Here is a 17,189-nt window from a genome sequence, read left to right as displayed (position 1 = left end):
GGGCCCCACACCGTGTTGAGCACGCGTAGGGTCTTCCTCTCACTCTTCTCGCTTTTCTCTTCTGTCAATTGCGATTTTACTGTTCAACAATCTCAACGATACAATGGACTTTTGTATTCTGTGAAATCTAGCCAAATCAATTGCTGTATGGGTTTGCATCTCGTCAACCATCTTCGCGTCGGTGTTTAGACCCCACATACGGGCTACGAGGGTTAGCTTAAGGGCAACTTACTCCAGTCTAGCCAATTCATATTGGCGGGCGAAAAAGGGGGTCCTTCGCGTTATTCTGTACTGCGTACTGCGTACTTTATACACAGTCGCGTCGAGTATATCGTGCATGACAATGGTCTCTGTGTGACAATGCCATTATAGGGTGGATACGTCGATTTGCTCTCGCGTGATTTGTTTGACTTCAATCCTGTATGACACAGATTCTGGCACTTAATGGGTTCAACAATCACTGAGGATGGGAATTCTCTTGGGCTTCCAAGTTTGAGGATGTAAACTGCAATTTGATGGAAATGCTCTATCAAACACTTGGTCTATGCTCAGTAGATGCCCGCATAACTCTGCTAATGTGATTGATCTGAAAAGAATTCTTTCACAAAATTACATGCACTCTCAAGGTGTACACAACTTTGCAGTCTTCTCGCGACCGAAGCCTGAGGTATCTCTTCCAACCCTTGGAAAATGTCAAGCTCTCGCGGGGACAACTGCACTACAACTCCACGTGCTACACGGTGATGTATCTGGGTAGATGCATGAACCCAGACGCAAGGGCAACACTCCGTAGGTAATCGCTAAATCAATTAATTTTGGTAAAAGGTATCAAGCATCTATACAATCATAGTTCTTCACCGGACCTTCTTCAGCTTGTTACGCTTTCTTCCGAGGATATCCCTACCCTCCTCAATCTCGCCCATGGCTTCACGCTTAGCAGAACCAACTTCCTTCAGCACACCAGTACGAACAACACGACTCTCGATATTGACGCCCTCCTGTTCGAACTCCTCCATCTGGCGACCAACACGCTCCTCAATCGCAAGAATCAGCTCAACATCACGCTGTCCAACCAGCGTGACAGCCTCACCAGTTCGTCCCGCACGCGCCGTACGACCAACACGGTGCACGTAGTCATCTGGGTTACGCGGGACATCGAAGTTGACCACCAAGCTCACGGACGGAATATCAAGACCACGCGAGGCAACGTCTGTGGCAATTAGGACGCGGGCAGCAGTAGCTCGGAAACGAGCAAGGTTGGCTGTGCGCTCGGATTGAGGGAGAATACTGTGGAGGGAGGTGATACGGTGACCGAGACGACGGAGGGTGCGCTCTAGCAGATCACATGTTTTGGTGTGGTTGCAGAAGACGATGACTGGTTTTGTAACGTTTTCTTCGGTCGAGAGAAGTGCGTGCAGGAAGGCTTCGCGGTGCGTCATTGGGACCTTCAAGTATGACTGTTTGAGGGTTGGCGGGATCTTGCCCTGGTTTTCGGTGCCGATCTCGGTCATGTAGGCGGGTGGCTTGTCGCCTGCTGGGGGCATAGACTTCAATGCCCGCACCTCCGGGGTCATGGTGGCTGTGAACAGCAGGGTTTGACGCTCGGAAGACGGAGGCAATGAACCGAGACATGTTTCCACGTCTGGGAGCATGCTTCCTGGCCCACTGGCCAAGAGCCGATCTGCCTCATCCAGAACAACCATCTTGACACGGCGGAGACCGGCAATAGTATCTTCGCCAGACGTTTTGATGTGATCCGCCAGTCGACCGGGAGTTGCGATGACGACATGGGGCCGGTTGGCAAGGTCGATAGCTTGTTGGCGCATGTCCATGCCTCCGACAACCAGGATGGGCTTCATATTTTGGGGTGCGGAGACGGCTCTGAATTGTTCGTAAATCTGAAGAGCAAGCTCACTGGAAGATAAGTTGTTAGCCACTAGACCGAAGACACGACAGGACAGAATAGTAGACATACCGAGTCGGGGTCAAGATCAAAGCGTAAATGCCGAAAGGATTCATAGACCATTGCTGCATGATCGGGACCGCAAAAGCCATAGTCTTTCCGGAACCAGTTCGGCTTCCTCCGATACAGTCCTTTCCTTTCAAGATCTCAGGAATACACGCTTTCTGAATAGCAGTCGGCCGCTTGATCGACAGTGTCGACAATGAAGCGACGAGCCATGGTGCCACATCTAGTGTTGAAAAGGTGGAGTGATCGCTGTTTCGACCAAGCTCAATTGCGTCGGCGATTGTGACCGGTTCCTCTTCCTCCTCTTCAGGCTCGTCTACTACCTCGCCCTTCTTCTTAATACGGGAGAGAGTGGGGAGCGGCGCAGGAGCGACATATGAGTCGTTTGAGGACTCCGAGAGACGACGGCGCTTGGGGGCGCGGTCTTCGGTGTCAGGCTGTTCGATATCGGATGAATCAGACACATCAGAGTCCTCAGGCTCTGCCTTGGTCGGTTTTGGGGGCGCCATTTTGTTTGCGATCTTGTCTATCAGGTCAAAATAATTTCATGGCAGAAAAGTTATCTCCAACAGGCGGTAAATATATCGCGGCCTGAAATACAAGGGGGCGATCGTGTCACGTGCACCGTATACAAGAAGCGGTTTGAATAAGATTGTTTGATTTTGCCCTCTTTGACTAGGCAAATATTACCAGAAAATAACGAAGGCCCAAGGTGTCTTTGTTGGTAGGGTCATTGATCGCAATTATAACCAGCGCAATATAGTCTAGTCGACTTGGCTAGTCGTGCCCCTCCTGTGCGACGCTCGAGATGGGAGCTCATACGACTCACCTCGCTCCAAGTCGTTTTCCTCTGTTGAAGATTCAGGAGAAGTGGAGATTCTGCCTCTTAGTACCCCTTCGCCTCCATGTGAGACTCCCTGAGCCCCAGTAGCCACCGCCTCATCATCATCATCCATTCCATGTGTACCACCAACGCTTTCCATGGTGAATGGACTGGCGGTCGGTCCATCCAGTGCTGCGAGCTCCTCTCGGGTAAACCATTTTGGCAAAAGGAACGAGCGCACAGGAATCAAAAGCAGAATGATGACGGGGAATCCAATCGCCGCAATAGTCTGGGTGATAGCGAAAGTCGCACCGAAGCCAACTAGTTCGAGAATGACAAAAGCCCAGATTGCAGTACGACGCTCGATTCTCTTCAGAGGATCAGAAGCAGGGGTGAATTTCTTGTCTTGTGCAAGGAACATCAGTTTTTGGGTTATGCCGTTGCCTTGAAGGGCTTGGACTCCCATGACAAAGAAGAGACCAGCCATCACGCCCTGTGGTATCAGGTGGAGAACGATGAGAAGAGGCCCAGTCATTGTGCCCAGAGTCAAGAGACCTTGTGTCAAGTTGCTAACACGCTGCTCAACTACATGGTCTGTGATTCTGATGGCTTTGCCCTTGTTGGTGTCATCCTCGTCCGCAACTTGGCGGGTGACGCAGAGTGCAGCCGTGTGGAATGGAGCCTGGGGAATGAGACCGTTCGGGAAAGGAATTCCCAGGATACCAGCCACGAAAGTGGTCAGTCCAAGGAGCCAGATGTCCCAATGGAATCCAGCTGGCTTTCGAAGCGGGAACTCAGTTCCTTGGGCGATCAAAGATGATACTGCAAGCAATGTGTTAGTTCATACACCGAGATACCTGTGCCACTTGCCAGCACTTACCATTGTGATCGAAATAGAAGAGAATGGTGAGTAAAAGTGCAAAGGGTATAGCAAGGAAGATATCTCCAATACTTATATCCCAGAAGCGAACCAGCCAGGAACGGTCGAGGGTTGGGAAGAAAGCCTTGCTAGTAGGAAGTGTAGCAACGTCAACATCCCTCATGTGACCGATGTGAACAAATCCGGTGAAGAAAATGATTGTCAAGGGTGTCCCATAGTCTTCGAGGAACTTCCGAATGAAACGCTTGAAGAAATTACTGTTCCCCAACTCACCACAGATCCATGCACTCATCAAGACAAGGAGTGCCACCATGATGCTCAAATAGGCAGATGTGTCTCCTACAGAGCCCCATTGTCTGGTCAAGACTTGGATACCCTTTTGCAGGTAGATGCAAGCAACGTAGAATCCAAAAATGTCGCAAGAGAAACGCGTGACATAGGTAAGCCCATTACAGGCATTGGTAATGGCCAACACCCAATGCATGATCAGAGACCAACTGCAGGTCATGTCAGTGGGCCTCATAGCCATCAATGGATATCACCACTTACATTCCGATCCAGCACATGAAAGCAAGATAGGGAGTCCCTCGAGGAGCAATGATATCATAGACAGTATAGTTGAACACAGTGATTGGGCCTATGAGGATCAACATTAATACTCAGCGATCATGCATGGGGGAATCAGCACAGGTACTTACCAGTAACGCCCACGATAACCAACGGCTGAGCTGCAAAAAGAGCAAATACAATAGCGCCGAGAACGGATGCAAGAAGAACTTCATTGACACCATAGCTCTGGCTGGTTTTCTCGAACATGTCCAAGGAGAACGCCAAAGCAGGCAAGATACTACAAAATACCGTGAGCTACTGAAAAACCTTGTCGAACAAATTGTGTTTGGATATTAAAACGGGGCCAACATACTTAGCGAAATACATATAAATTGTCGCAGGCACGACGCGATAATCCCAAGCATCAGTCCAGTCACTCCAGTAGTAAGGTGCTCTGCGTTTCACGTCGTTCACCATGCCACGAAATAGGTGCACATGCCACCATTTCGATGTCACCACCGGCACATGGCGTTGGCTGTCATCATGAGGCTGGGCCACGCCCTGCTGTTCAGTAGAGAGATCAGATTGTCGCATTGAAGTGCCGGCAGCTATTGCTGATCGCGTTGAGCGTAGTGATGACTGCCGCTGCGACTGTCCCGAGGATTTGCGCTGAGCGGAATGCATTGTCGATCCTGGACAGGGACAGGGTGGAGCTGGCTCTCTTGCGCAGCACAGACAGTGGGAGAGTTACAAGCTTCGGCAGTTCAGGCAAGATTACGTAGCATTAGATGGCCGCAAGGGCATGAGTCAAGGTGTTCGATTTTGCGGAGAAAATAAGTTGGAGAAAAAGCCAAGACCGCGTTGTGGGGCTCTTCAAGCTTCATTCTCTCACTACCAAACTACCACATCAGGGATTACTGCGTGATTCATACAATACGAGAAAACAAGGTAGCAGAGAACATAAGTGATTGACGGCTAGAAGTATTAATACGCAATTAAAGCCGGAGAAAACATCGCCAACTGTTGTTTTAAGAAACCATTGGACAAGGTTCGTGAGCTTTTCGGACCAAATCGTGGGGTCAATTGGACGCTTTTTTTGAAGAAAATTCCCAATAGCAGACTTTAGACGAATAAACAGTTTCACTTCAGAATTACTTTATCACTGGGGAGGAGGGGGGGAGGAGGCTGGTCACTGGGAGGAGGGGGTGGGGGCGCGTCACCAGGGGGAGGAGGAGGGGGAGGACTGCCAGCAGCTCCATAGTACGACGGAGCCATGCCAGGAGGGGGGAGGAGGCGCGCCCATGCCAGGAGGCGCAGCACCAGGAGCGCCCATTCCAGGGGGGGTAGGCGGGGTATGCACCGTAGCCTCCGTAGGCAGGCTGTCCACCAGGAGGAGCCGGTTGTTGCCAGGGAGCGGCACCAGGAGCAGCGCCGGGGGCAGTTCCAGGAGCAGCGTACCCTCCTTGAGCTCCGTAGCCATAGTCGCGGCCCTGGTTCTGCATGGCCCAAGGGGCGGGACCACCTTGACCGCGAGAGCCATAGTCGTCGCGGTTTCCATAGTCGCCACGTCCGTAGTCATCACGGGGACGGGGGTCACGGCGCTGTTGCCAGGGAGCCACGTCGCTCTGGGGAGGAGGACCACGCTGTTGCCAAGGCTTAGCGTCACGGTCATCAGGGTAACCATCAGCACCACCGGGACCAGCTTCGATACGGCGGGGCTCGTATTCGCCAGGAGCAGCACCACCACCGGAAAGCTCGTTCATGAGTTGCTAGGAAAATTGTTAGTACGAGGTTTGGCAGATGTAGATGGAAGGGGGAAACACATACCTGCATCTCACGGTCCACAGCATCGCCAGTACCGCTACCACGAGGGCCTTGTCTGTCCGGACCGGGACCGTTGCGCCAGTCGCTGCCTCTCTGGCGGTCGGGACAATCGCGGGCCATATGGCCGGCATTGCCACAAACGCGACAGATGATGTTGGCGGTGAAGTTGCGCTGCTCAGGGCAGTCATACTTGCGATGTCCGATTTGACCACCTGACAAAATTAGAAAAAGTTTCATCGCAAAAGGTGTGTTTGAGCACTTACAGTTCTGACAAGCTTGGTTTTCGTCGTCACGGAGGGTACCGTTGAGAGCAGCCAGCTCACGCAGTTGGTTGCGCTTAAGCTCGTTCTGGCCTTCAGGAATAGAGGCGGCCTAGTCAACTGTGTCAATACCAAGTTCTTGCTTGGGCTTCCAAGGTTTATAGGACAAAACTCACTGTTTCAATAACGTTATGAACAAGCTTCTTGGCCTTGTTCACCTTTTCCTCGGTGTCGGCCATGATCAGACAGTGGAGATCTTCTTCCTGGTTGCTACCGTGGGCGGCATCAGATCGGCCCTTTCCTTCTTTGACGGAGCCTTTGCCTCGAATGGCGATTTTAGCACCGGACTCGGTTTCCATCTTCTTGAGAGTGTTTCCACGGGGTCCTATAAGTAAGCCAACTGTAAAAAGTAGCAAGAGTTAAGTGTTAGTGATCCGGTATTTTCTTAGAACATGTGCAGCATTAAGCACCAAGGTTTGGCAAGAAACGAGCTGAGGACATCCGAAGAGGTATGACTTGTCAACTCGAGTCGAGCAGGGACTCATGACAGACACAATGGAAGAATGGTTAGGAGTTAGAGGGTTAGTTATCATACTGAAGTTAATCTCTGGATAGTCATTCACGGGCACGTAGACCTTCTCCTGGGTCTTGGTCGGGCGTCTGTAGTCAGAGGGCGGGTTGTAGTTAGGAATGGTCTTGATGGCCTTTTCGACTAATTTGTGACGCTCATCTTCGAGTCGCTTTCGGTAACGGTATTCACGAGTGTTCACACGTCGACCGAAGTTGTCGTATTGGGGCGCGGGAGAGGGAGATCTGCGACGAATAATGTTAGTATACCAGAAGAGGAAGAAACGAAAAGTACATACCTATCGCCATCGCCAGGAACTACATCGTTGATCCGAAGCTTTTGGCTGATCTCCTCAATACGAAGGTGAAGCGTATAGGCTTCAAGCTGTTCGCTGGTGAAGTTTGCCATAATCATGGTCGGCAAGCCCATGAGGCCAGCAGCCTTGTTCTCCTGTTGGTCACCCCAACGGTTGCGCTTCTTGCGCCTCTTGGATCCATCGGCAGCGAGGACGGGTTCAGCTGTGCAGGAATAAAGATTAGCCTGGGTGATCGGTGAAACATGCGCCTGTGGAAAGAAAATACCTCTTGCAGGGCTGCGGCCACGCTTAGGGCCATCGGGACCCATGGACGGAGGCATAGACGAAGGGGTCGCTGCATGGCTTTCCTCCTCATCATCGCCGCCCATGCGTCGCCGCCCCAGCGGGATGTTGTTGGAACCAGTGATTCCTTGATTGCGCCAAGCCATGACTGCTGTCTTAAATAAGATAGGTGAGCTTGGTCAGTGATGCAGGGTTTGAGACAGAAAAGCGAGAAGCTTCAAAGGCGGATAAGAAGTGGCCATTCACGTGATTAAGTCAGGCAGATCGAAAGCGGTGAGCACGCTTTTTTAGATTGAGGTGAGCTCTGGATCGTTTGAGAGAGTTTCATTATTATTGTTATCTCACTTAACTCCGTATCTGAATGTCATATGATTTGTCCTTAATTTATTTATGTTCGCTTATTCTAGGCCTTGCTCTTGGAGTCAGCGGCCATGCCTTGCTGGATCCACGAACGAGCTTCCGCAGCCTGCTTGTCTGTCGCCGCCTTGTCCTTCAGCAGCTCCTTGATGGTGTGAGGGGAAGGGACATGTCGGCCCTTCTCAGTTCCGGGTCGCTGTGCAATCAGCTCTTCCCAAGCCTTGACGTGCGGGAACTCCTCAATGTCGATTCCAGCCCATCCTGCAGCGGCCACCCAACCCCAGTGTGAGATATCAGCGATCGAGACGTGGTCGCCCACAAGATATCCAGATTTGGATTCAGCGAGGTGCTTGTCCAACACGCCGTACAAACGACGGGACTCGTTGACATATCGGTTCACACCATATTCAATGCGCTCGGGCGCGTACCGCGAGAAGTGATTGGCTTGGCCTTGCATGGGTCCCAGGCCTGCATTCTGGAAGTACAGCCAAGACTTCATCTCGTAGTATTCCCGCGTGCCTCTGGGGAAAGAGATCTTGTGGTCCGTATCATATTGCTCTGCCAAGTATTCCAGAATACTGCCGGATTCGAACAGTCGAATTTGCTGGCCATCACTGAATGTGTCCGTCAATGCGGGAATGCGGCCGTTGGGGTTAATCTTGAGGAACCAGCTGTAACAGCGGTTAGCAACTCTGTATGAGTACGATGACGTGTAATCGCCGGATCACGTACTCTTCCTTTTGAGTATTCTTCGAGATATCGATTTTCTCGACCTTGTAGGGTAGTCTGCCGGCTTGTTAATCTTCACATTCCATAGGTGGAGCTCGAAAGCCGACATACCCAAGCTCCTCCAGTGCAATGGAGATCTTGATCCCATTTGGGGTCTGAGTGGTGTAGAGAGTGATGTCGGGTTGGCTCATATTGACTGAATGCTAGTAAACTTGAGAAAGAATCAATAGAAAGAATAGTCTGTTGAAAGATCACTGCCGGGTGATGATGTGATTTAAGTGCAAGAAGATGCGGGAGCTCCCCGGACCCCCACTTCGTGGATTTATAAGCTCATCGAATGTTCCGCGAGCTCGGACAACGAGAGGTTACCCCGAGACGGATGGTTGAATAATCAAGCCATTGACGCATAATATTGCGAATCTTATGGTGTGAAGCACACCTGAGCAAATGGACGAATACATTCCAAGTTCACAAGTAAGGTCTAACTCCATCTATACATGGACAATAATCATGAAAAATCAAAACACCAAGCTTGCCTTCGAAACAGAAGCAGCATTCAACAAGAAACATACTATGCTCAGCCTTGGACCCCGGAATAGCTATGTGCCAAAGGTATGCTTCTCTCGGGGTCCTCGCGTGCATCGAGACTCATCTGGTTAGGATACCAAATGAAGAAGATCACCATGACAGCAGCCATCGGCACACTGTCAAAGACATACATTGTCCATTCGTGCTTCAGGGGATATCCGTCGTTGTCCATGACATATTCAACGATCCGGAAGATAGAACGGATCAAAATCAGAGCACTGACAGAATAGAGCATGTGCAATGATCGTTTCCAGGGAATGCCCGGCTTCAGACACTGTGCGGTCGGCGCACGACGAAGCCGTCTCGCGAACACAATGGCAGTTACCCAGAAAAGGGAAAATGACACCAGTTGAATCGCCAATCCGGCAACCACACACACCTTTCCCCACGTGGCATAGCCCAGAACGGAAAGAGAAGAGGAATTGCCCTGGACAATGAAGGATAATACGTCGCCCCAGACGAAGGTTTTTGTGAGACGCGACACACGAATCGGTGAAAGGTGCTCTCCGTCAACTCGGCGAATGAGACGCCCGAGGGTCATGTAGATAGACGCAGCGAACAAGGTAGGGCCGAGGAGGACGAACATATTGGCGACTATATATGGCCCCATCGCTGTGGTCTTGTTATGCGCAACGCATCGACCGATATATCCGATGATCTCAACTAGCAAATCCTTCAAGTAAGTGTATGTTCTTCAAGTGAGGAGGAAGTGTCATTGCATAGAAGAGTTCACATACAAAAGCCGCCAAGGGTGAATGATATGCAAAACCAAGTTCTTGTGCTAAAAAGCTTCCAAGAATGAAGGCCGGTCATCACAATAAATATCAGCATAAAAATGACTGCTGCAGGTATTGATGGAGCATAGTTCCAAAATGTATAGCCTCGAGATGCGAGTTCGTGCATTGTGAGATGACTTTTTGTGTCCGTATCTGCAGAAAAGAAGCAAAGCTGTGTCTACCGTTATCCAAAGGACGAGACGAAGCAATTTTATAAGGTATGGGCATCACAGTTCTGAATATAGAATTTGCATTTTTGATAGATCGGTGCGGATACGCGTATAGAAAGGACCCATATTAAAACCAAAACAGGGGATCTAGTCCAAAAATGGACTCACGCCCGCCAACCCACTTCTATACGCGGATAAAATTCTTTAAAAAGAACACCCATGTATGCAGAAGCTTCAAAAAACCGACACTTGGTTCGTTTCCATCTAGTATAATCCCCAAGGCGTGATTGAGTGGGGACCAGCACAAACAACCTGTCAACGTCGGAAGTTCCAACGCTAGATAGACACAAGCCTCCAAGGCTCCAAAATTCTAACAACGCTAGAATCTATCTCTTAAACAAAGCTGTCCTCGGACTCAAACATAGGGGGCAAAAGTGCCTTCGGAGGCCAATCAGCCTGGCTTTGGAATGTCGTTGTAAACTCATACTTTCCCGATCCAATCCACTGACCATCCTCTTCTCCAGACTGACTCGGTAGGATGACACGAGCCTTCGAATTCGGCGGTATGATCATCTCAAGATGGAAAGCACTTCCATCCTTCACCTCCCATCTACACTCGAGACGCCCATACGAGGTCTCATAAATGGCCTCTGCCGACGTGACTGTGCCCCCAGGCATAGGCTGCACAAGAATGTGTCGCCACCCAGGCTCCAGTGGACTCACACCAGCAACAGTCTTGTGCAACCAGTTGATAATTGAACCCAAAGCATAGTGGTTGAAGCTGGTCATTTCTCCTGGGTTGATTGACCCATCCGGGAGCATGCTATCCCAGCGTTCCCAGATGGTCGTGGCTCCCATCGTGATCGGGTACACCCACGATGGGCAATTCTTTTCTTGAAGCATACGATATGCCAATTGCGGATACCCGGTTTTCGTGAGTGCATGAGTGATCAGTGGTGTACCAGCGAAACCTGTTGAAACCTGGAACTTGGATTTTCGCACTGATCGTGCTAGGCGTGTACCTGCTGCCACTACCTGGTTTGGATTATCGAGAAGGTCAAATACCAGCACAAGCGCTAGCGCGGTCTGTGTGTCGCCAACGAGCCAGCCTTCTGGAGAGACATATTTCTCTTGAAATCGGAGTTTCAGTTTACGATACTCAGAATTGTATCGAGCAGCGTCCGTTGACTCCCCAATAAGTGCGCTAATCTCTCCCAGTACTTTTGTGACGTGCACTAGGTATGCGTCGGCCACGAGTGTTCCGTCTGTCCGTGCATTGCCCGGTTGATCCGGCGGTGCGGTAGGGTCGAGCCAGTCTCCAAGCTGGAAAAGACTATCATCCCACAGACGGTCCGGGCCGCGTTGTACTCCTCGATCCAGCCAGCCTGTCATGCTGGGATATTGTCTTCGAAGAATGTCAAGGTCTCCATAATTTTGGTATAAAGTCCACGGAAGGAGGATGGTGACATCGTCCCAGATTGCTTGGGGGAAGATGGGCCAAAGTTCTTCAGAGATCACACTGGGGACGACGAAAGGAGGGATCGCATTGGCGTTTTCGAGCTGCTCCAGGGCAAGGTCCTTGAGCCAGTCGCCCAGCATGCCGGATGTGTTGTATAAAAAGCTAGCGGAAGGTGCAAAAACTTGAATATCCCCAGTCCAACCAAGTCGCTCATCTCTTTGAGGACAGTCGGTGGGAATGGACAAGAAGTTGCCTCGCATAGACCATGTAGCGTTTTTATGAAGCTGATTGATCATGGGGTGGGAGCAGTTGAACCAGCCAGTGCGATTGAGATCTGTGTGCATGACCTCTGCAACAATGTTATCCAGAGTTGGATCCCAGTGTTCGACTTGTACATATCGAAAACCATGGAATGAGAATTGAGGAGCCCAGTCCATCTCTTCGCCTGCAGATGTGACCTTATCAGTGCACTTTGCCACACGCAGTGGACGGGTTCCCAGCTCCTGATCTTCTAAAACTTCGGCGTGGGTCAGAACGATGGTATCGCCGCTCCCAATATTCAGACTTGGAATGCGGACTCGCCCGACTAGATTCTGGCCAAAATCAACTATCTTCTTTTGAGAAGGTGTGGTAATGATCTGAATTGGCTTGATAGTCTCTGTCACCCTCACTGGAGGAGCATTTGGTGCCACGAGCTCTGCTTTGGGGAATTCGATCTCCCGAACTGAAGTCCAGGATGACTCCAAGGCAAATGTATGTCTATTCCATCCAGCCTGCTCTTCTAACGCATTGTAGATCTCTCCGTCATATATCTCACTGCTGATAATCGCAGATTGGTGACTTTTCCAGGTTGAATCCGATGCGGCGACAAGCTCAATACCCGTTGCGGATTCGACTTCGAGCTGGGCTATCAGAGCCATCTCATCGCCATATAGATATCGACGACCTCCGAGAAATCCAAGCCGAGTTGCATACCAACCTTCGGCGACCTCGACTGCGATCGTGTTTGACTCTCCCTGGCGCAAAAGAGACGAGACATCAAAAACCTCGTAATTCAAGCGATGGTGGTAACTCGTCCAGCCAGGGGCCATGAAATGGTCTCCCACTGGGGCACCGTTGATGTAAGCCTGAAAAACGCCCAGGCTGGTGATGTAAAGGCGAGCTCGTTGCATTGGACCATGAGGGAGTGAAAAGGTCTTTCGAAAGCGGATTGGCCGCAAAGGGCCTTCGGGCTGTTTCGCCTCGCCAGTTATGGCTCGCGCTGTCCAGTCTTGCTTGTCTAGCAAGCCGCATTCAACAGTCATCCAGCGAGACCATTCAGTCGACGCTGGTACCAACCCGCCATACGAGCGAACTCGGACATGGGCTATCCCGCGGGATTCCAATGGATGACTCGGCCAAGGCACAAGAACCGAGTCAGAGCTGATGACATGATAAGACTCTGATTTGAAAGATTTATCGTGGGCTATCTCAATGTCATATTCCGTTTGTTCCCAGTCGCGTGTGTTCTCGTCAGTCGCGAACGTCCACGAAATGCGAGGACTGGATATCCCGATTCCAAATCCAGTTGAATGTTGCTCAAAAGACAGTGAATCTATCTTCGGCTGCGTGAGCGCCATCGTGTTTTAGAGAGTAGAAAGAGGTTGAGGAAGTTGGAGATCCTGAAAGACATACTCCTAGCTCGTACATGTGTACGAGCAATGAGGGGTGGAGCAGGCTCGGGATGAAATCCACCGAAACCGAGAAAATCCTAGAATCGCATTCACATTTGAAGTCCCAAGACCCCCCAAGACCCTCCAATACCCCGCGACATCTAGATTCACATGATGTGTTGTATCCGGCAGCAATAAGCGTCATGGCCCGAGGTTTAGCCGGTCGCCTCCGGGTTTACTTCGGGACTTCAGCCTTACCCCACCGCTCCCCGACGCTGCAGGCCGAGACACAGATGACGACTCCTCTGATCATTGAGCCTTTGGTAAATGGTGCCGAGCATGCCCGCCCCATATCCACTCCAGTGGAGAATTGCGGTACGATGATCTCGTGTCAAGGAAGTGAGACTTTATAACTCCAGCCTTGCATGGTGATTTTCCCTTCATCAAACATTTTCTCACTATGGGTTCCCACGCTGCGCCTAACATTGACGTGATTCTTGGTCAATTGACGTTGCAAGAAAAAATATCCCTGCTGGCAGGGAAAAACTTTTGGGAAACTGTTGACGTTCCTGAAAAGGGTGTTCCCTCAGTGAAGGTACGCCGAGGCTTTCATAAATCTTGAAGTTATGATCTAGTATACTGACCTATAAAGGTGTCTGATGGACCAAATGGTGCTCGAGGTGCAACTTTCAAGAATGGACCGACCGCCGCTTGTTTCCCAGCTTCTTGCTTACTAGCGTCCACCTGGGACCTGGAAGCAGCAAAAGAGATCGGAAATGCATTGGCGGAGGAAACCCAATCAAAGGGTGCAAGAGCGCTGTGAGAATTCCCAGATGTCGAGTCATCCCTAGATCTACATACTGACAATTGATCCAGCTTGGCCCCGACGGTCTGCCCCCACCGTCATCCTCTCGGTGGTCGCAACTTCGAGTCTTTCTCCGAAGACCCTCTGCTAGCCGGTAAAATGGCTGCACAGTATATCAATGGCCTACAGGAGAAGGGCGTGGCTGCAACAATCAAGCATTTCGCCGCGAATGAACAAGAAACTTGCCGTTTCACGGTCAATGCTCACATTGCCGAGCGAGCTCTTCGCGAAATCTATCTCAAACCTTTTGAGATTGCCATCAAAGAAGCCAATCCCATGGCAGTCATGACTTCTTACAATATTCTCAACGGAGATCACGCTGACTCAAGCACTTATCTGCTAAAGAACGTTCTTCGTGACCAGTGGGGATGGAAAGGCCTTGTTATGAGTGACTGGGGTGGCACGAATTCGACTGCCGGCTCTCTGGAGGCGGGACTTGACCTTGAAATGCCCGGTCCCACCAAATGGCGAACTATAGACGCAGTCGTTGAGGATATCAAGGCTGGAAAGGTCTCCGAGGCAACAATCGATGCTCGCGCCCGCAATGTGCTTGAGTTCCTGGCGAAGCTACGATGCTTCGAGGATCCGTCTATTCCGGAAGAAAGATCTATCAACAAACCAGAGCACCAACGACTCATTCGCTCTGTTGGTGGTCAAGGATTAGTGCTGCTTAAGAACGCGGGTGGCATTCTTCCTCTGAAGAGGGAGCAGCTTTCAAAGAAGAGGGTTGCTCTGCTAGGTTTCGCTAAGCAAGGCTTGGCCCATGGCGGAGGCAGTGCGTCTGTCAATGCTCACTACCGCGTGACCCCCGAAGAAGGTCTCCGTGCTGCGCTTGGCGAAGAAGTTGAGTTTGAATACGCACAAGGCGCCCATACCTTCCGTCAATTGCCTTTGATGAGTGAAATGGTTGTTGACCGAGACGGTCAGCCTGGATGGACTCTGGACTTTTTCATGAATGAGGATGCAACTGGAGAACCCTCTTCTTCCCAGCACTCCGACGTCCCCACTTATATGCCTCTCTTTGTCAAAGAAGCTTGGGGTAGCCTCAAGGCAACTGCTCGATTCACACCCACACAGAGCGGTCGTCACTATCTTGGCATGTCAGGACTGGGACGTTCCCAAATTCTCATCAATGGTCAGACAGTGTATGAGCAGAAATCTAATTGCCCTGACTCGATGGCATTCCTCCTGGGAGGAGTCAAAGAGCCTGAAGTCATATGGGAGTTTGAAACAGGCCAAACCTATACTATGGAAGTCATAACTCTCAAGCCGTCCAAGAGTGGCGGTCTTTCTCTTCTCGATGGACTTATTGGGTTCCGCGCTGGCTTCATGACCGAGGAAGAACACAATAGGGATCTACTCTCAGAGGCCGTCGAAGTCGCTAAGCGTTCGGATTTGGCAATCGTTTTCACTGGTCACACTCCAGATTGGGAGACCGAAGGGCAGGATCAAGCCAGCTTCAATCTTCCGAGCAATGGCTCGCAGGATCGTCTGGTGGCCGCCGTCAGTTCTGCGAACAGCGAAACTGTCGTTGTCAACTGCACTGGTGTGGCTGTCAGCATGCCTTGGCTCGACAACGTCAAGGCAGTTGTTCAGGCCTGGTTTCCCGGCCAGGAAGCCGGCAATGCAATTGCAGATGTCTTGACAGGCGCTGTGAACCCCTCTGGTCGTCTGCCGGTCTCTTTCCCTCGTAGAATCGAGGATGCTCCTGCTCATGGCAATTTCCCAGGTGAATACGTTGATGACCAGCTCAATGTCACGTACGAAGAAGGCATCTTCGTGGGCTACAGGCATTACGACCGGTCTGAGAAACATCGCTCACAGGTGCTTTTCCCATTCGGATATGGCCTCTCTTATACTTCTTTCGATCATACCAACCCGAGCATCTCCGTCTCCGACAGCTCTGAAAACATTGAAGTTGCAATCCAAGTGACTAACACCGGCTCATGTGCTGGCGCAGACGTTGTTCAAGTCTATGCTGGGGCCAAGTTGGCATCTAGTGAGAACCCTGTCAAGGAACTAGTGGGATTCTCAAAGGTGTGGCTCAAACCAAGCGAGAGCAAGACTGTTTCCGTCAATTTCAAAACCCGCCAGCTTGCACACTTCAGCGAGAACACTGAGAGGTGGGAGCTGGAGGAAGGCGCTTATGAAGTATCTATTGGACGGTCCGTCCAAGATATTGTGAGCAAGCTGGCTGTGTCTGTCAGTGCTAAAACTTACAAGCTGTGATAAATTAAGAGACACTTGTCAAATTTTATCAAAATACAAATGCAAACCTGGGAGCCGTAACTAAAACTTCAAGTCAACATTCTAAATGGTTACGGAGTAGATTTCCAGAATTTTCCAAGGCTCTATTTGTTTGCGGCTATAGAAGCAGCCATGGCAACCATGAATGGAAGCCACCTGGGCATCTTGTGTAGATCATGAGATGATAAAGGCATAGACTTCATGCTTTGACAGCAATAAAACTATGTATTACATAGTGGAGAATCACCATTGTTGTTCGACAATATTGGCTAGCTAAGTCCCGAGGGCTAAAGGCCTTAGGGCAATACTACATCAAAAATCCCAGCAAGACTAGATAGATCTACCCAAACGAGCCTTGTACCCGTGTACATCAAGTAAGAAAATATACGATAGCCGTAGTGTGATTAGTATAAACCGTAATATTAGAGCCACTCGCCTTGGGACGAAAAAAGAGAGAGTGGTTCTCGACGAACTTACCAGCTAGTTAACTGTCGGCCATTTTCGCTGGAACCTTGGAAGCACGTAACCCTAACCCATAAACCACAACTAGTCTTCTTCTACCGTTATTCTCACCAAAGTCTGAAGTAAAGTCTTCAAACATAACTAATGTTAGTCAATACTCCGTATTGCCTTGGCAATTATGTTTCTTTGTCTCGGAACGCCACAGGAATTTTCACTCAAGCCCAGTGGTACAGATTGCCATTCCAGCGGCAGAACTTCGGGCCAAGAGAGGTGCCAAAACCAAGGAAGAGGGCCAAATAAGCGTAAAAGACTAAATGGGCCGATGAGATCGAGTCAGGCGCCGGAATCCGGGGTACAGTACGTATTTGTGGCGTTCCCCGCGTTCCCGTTTATAGTCCGGCACATTGACTTTG

At 50.4% G+C, this 17,189-nt stretch overlaps 7 protein-coding genes across 7 annotated transcripts; 1 reads left to right on the top strand and 6 right to left on the bottom strand.

Annotated features, from left to right (window-relative positions):
• Positions 1–854: 854 nt before the first annotated feature.
• dbp8 (ATP-dependent RNA helicase DBP8) lies at positions 855–2,478 on the bottom strand (the record flags this gene model as incomplete). The annotated part of the gene is made up of 2 exons (XM_056959344.1): positions 855–1,914; positions 1,976–2,478. 2 exons carry the CDS (start codon positions 2,476–2,478, stop codon positions 855–857), a joined length of 1,563 nt encoding a protein of 520 aa, XP_056808734.1.
• A 255-nt stretch (positions 2,479–2,733) lies between these two features.
• Positions 2,734–4,905, bottom strand: N7506_010050 (anion exchange family protein; the record flags this gene model as incomplete). The annotated part of the gene is made up of 5 exons (XM_056959343.1): positions 2,734–3,614; positions 3,673–4,169; positions 4,222–4,309; positions 4,371–4,471; positions 4,595–4,905. 5 exons carry the CDS (start codon positions 4,903–4,905, stop codon positions 2,734–2,736), a joined length of 1,878 nt encoding a protein of 625 aa, XP_056808733.1.
• A 467-nt stretch (positions 4,906–5,372) lies between these two features.
• On the bottom strand, positions 5,373–7,617 carry bbp (putative zinc knuckle transcription factor/splicing factor MSL5/ZFM1; the record flags this gene model as incomplete). The annotated part of the gene is made up of 6 exons (XM_056959342.1): positions 5,373–5,990; positions 6,049–6,257; positions 6,309–6,417; positions 6,482–6,705; positions 6,901–7,118; positions 7,172–7,617. The coding sequence occupies 6 exons, from the start codon at positions 7,615–7,617 to the stop codon at positions 5,373–5,375; spliced, it is 1,824 nt and encodes a 607-aa protein (XP_056808732.1).
• A 257-nt stretch (positions 7,618–7,874) lies between these two features.
• On the bottom strand, positions 7,875–8,748 carry N7506_010048 (glutathione S-transferase family protein; the record flags this gene model as incomplete). Its single annotated transcript, XM_056959341.1, has 3 exons — positions 7,875–8,499; positions 8,561–8,614; positions 8,669–8,748. 3 exons carry the CDS (start codon positions 8,746–8,748, stop codon positions 7,875–7,877), a joined length of 759 nt encoding a protein of 252 aa, XP_056808731.1.
• Positions 8,749–9,134: 386 nt separating this feature from the next.
• N7506_010047 (RTA1 domain-containing protein) lies at positions 9,135–9,755 on the bottom strand (the record flags this gene model as incomplete). The annotated part of the gene is made up of 1 exon (XM_056959340.1): positions 9,135–9,755. One exon carries the CDS (start codon positions 9,753–9,755, stop codon positions 9,135–9,137), a length of 621 nt encoding a protein of 206 aa, XP_056808730.1.
• Positions 9,756–10,484: 729 nt separating this feature from the next.
• On the bottom strand, positions 10,485–13,169 carry N7506_010046 (alpha-L-rhamnosidase; the record flags this gene model as incomplete). Its single annotated transcript, XM_056959339.1, has 1 exon — positions 10,485–13,169. One exon carries the CDS (start codon positions 13,167–13,169, stop codon positions 10,485–10,487), a length of 2,685 nt encoding a protein of 894 aa, XP_056808729.1.
• A 493-nt stretch (positions 13,170–13,662) lies between these two features.
• Positions 13,663–16,296, top strand: N7506_010045 (beta-glucosidase; the record flags this gene model as incomplete). The annotated part of the gene is made up of 3 exons (XM_056959338.1): positions 13,663–13,797; positions 13,855–14,021; positions 14,079–16,296. 3 exons carry the CDS (start codon positions 13,663–13,665, stop codon positions 16,294–16,296), a joined length of 2,520 nt encoding a protein of 839 aa, XP_056808728.1.
• Between the last annotated feature and the right edge of the window lie 893 nt (positions 16,297–17,189).

The sequence above is a fragment of the Penicillium brevicompactum genome (genome assembly GCF_028827555.1).
Source record: "Penicillium brevicompactum strain IBT 35665 chromosome Unknown utg000006l_segment0_segment0, whole genome shotgun sequence".
NCBI classification, from domain to species: Eukaryota; Fungi; Ascomycota; class Eurotiomycetes; order Eurotiales; family Aspergillaceae; genus Penicillium; species Penicillium brevicompactum.
The sequence above is the reverse complement of the archived record's forward strand: the minus strand, read 5'-3'. Positions and strand labels throughout refer to the sequence as shown.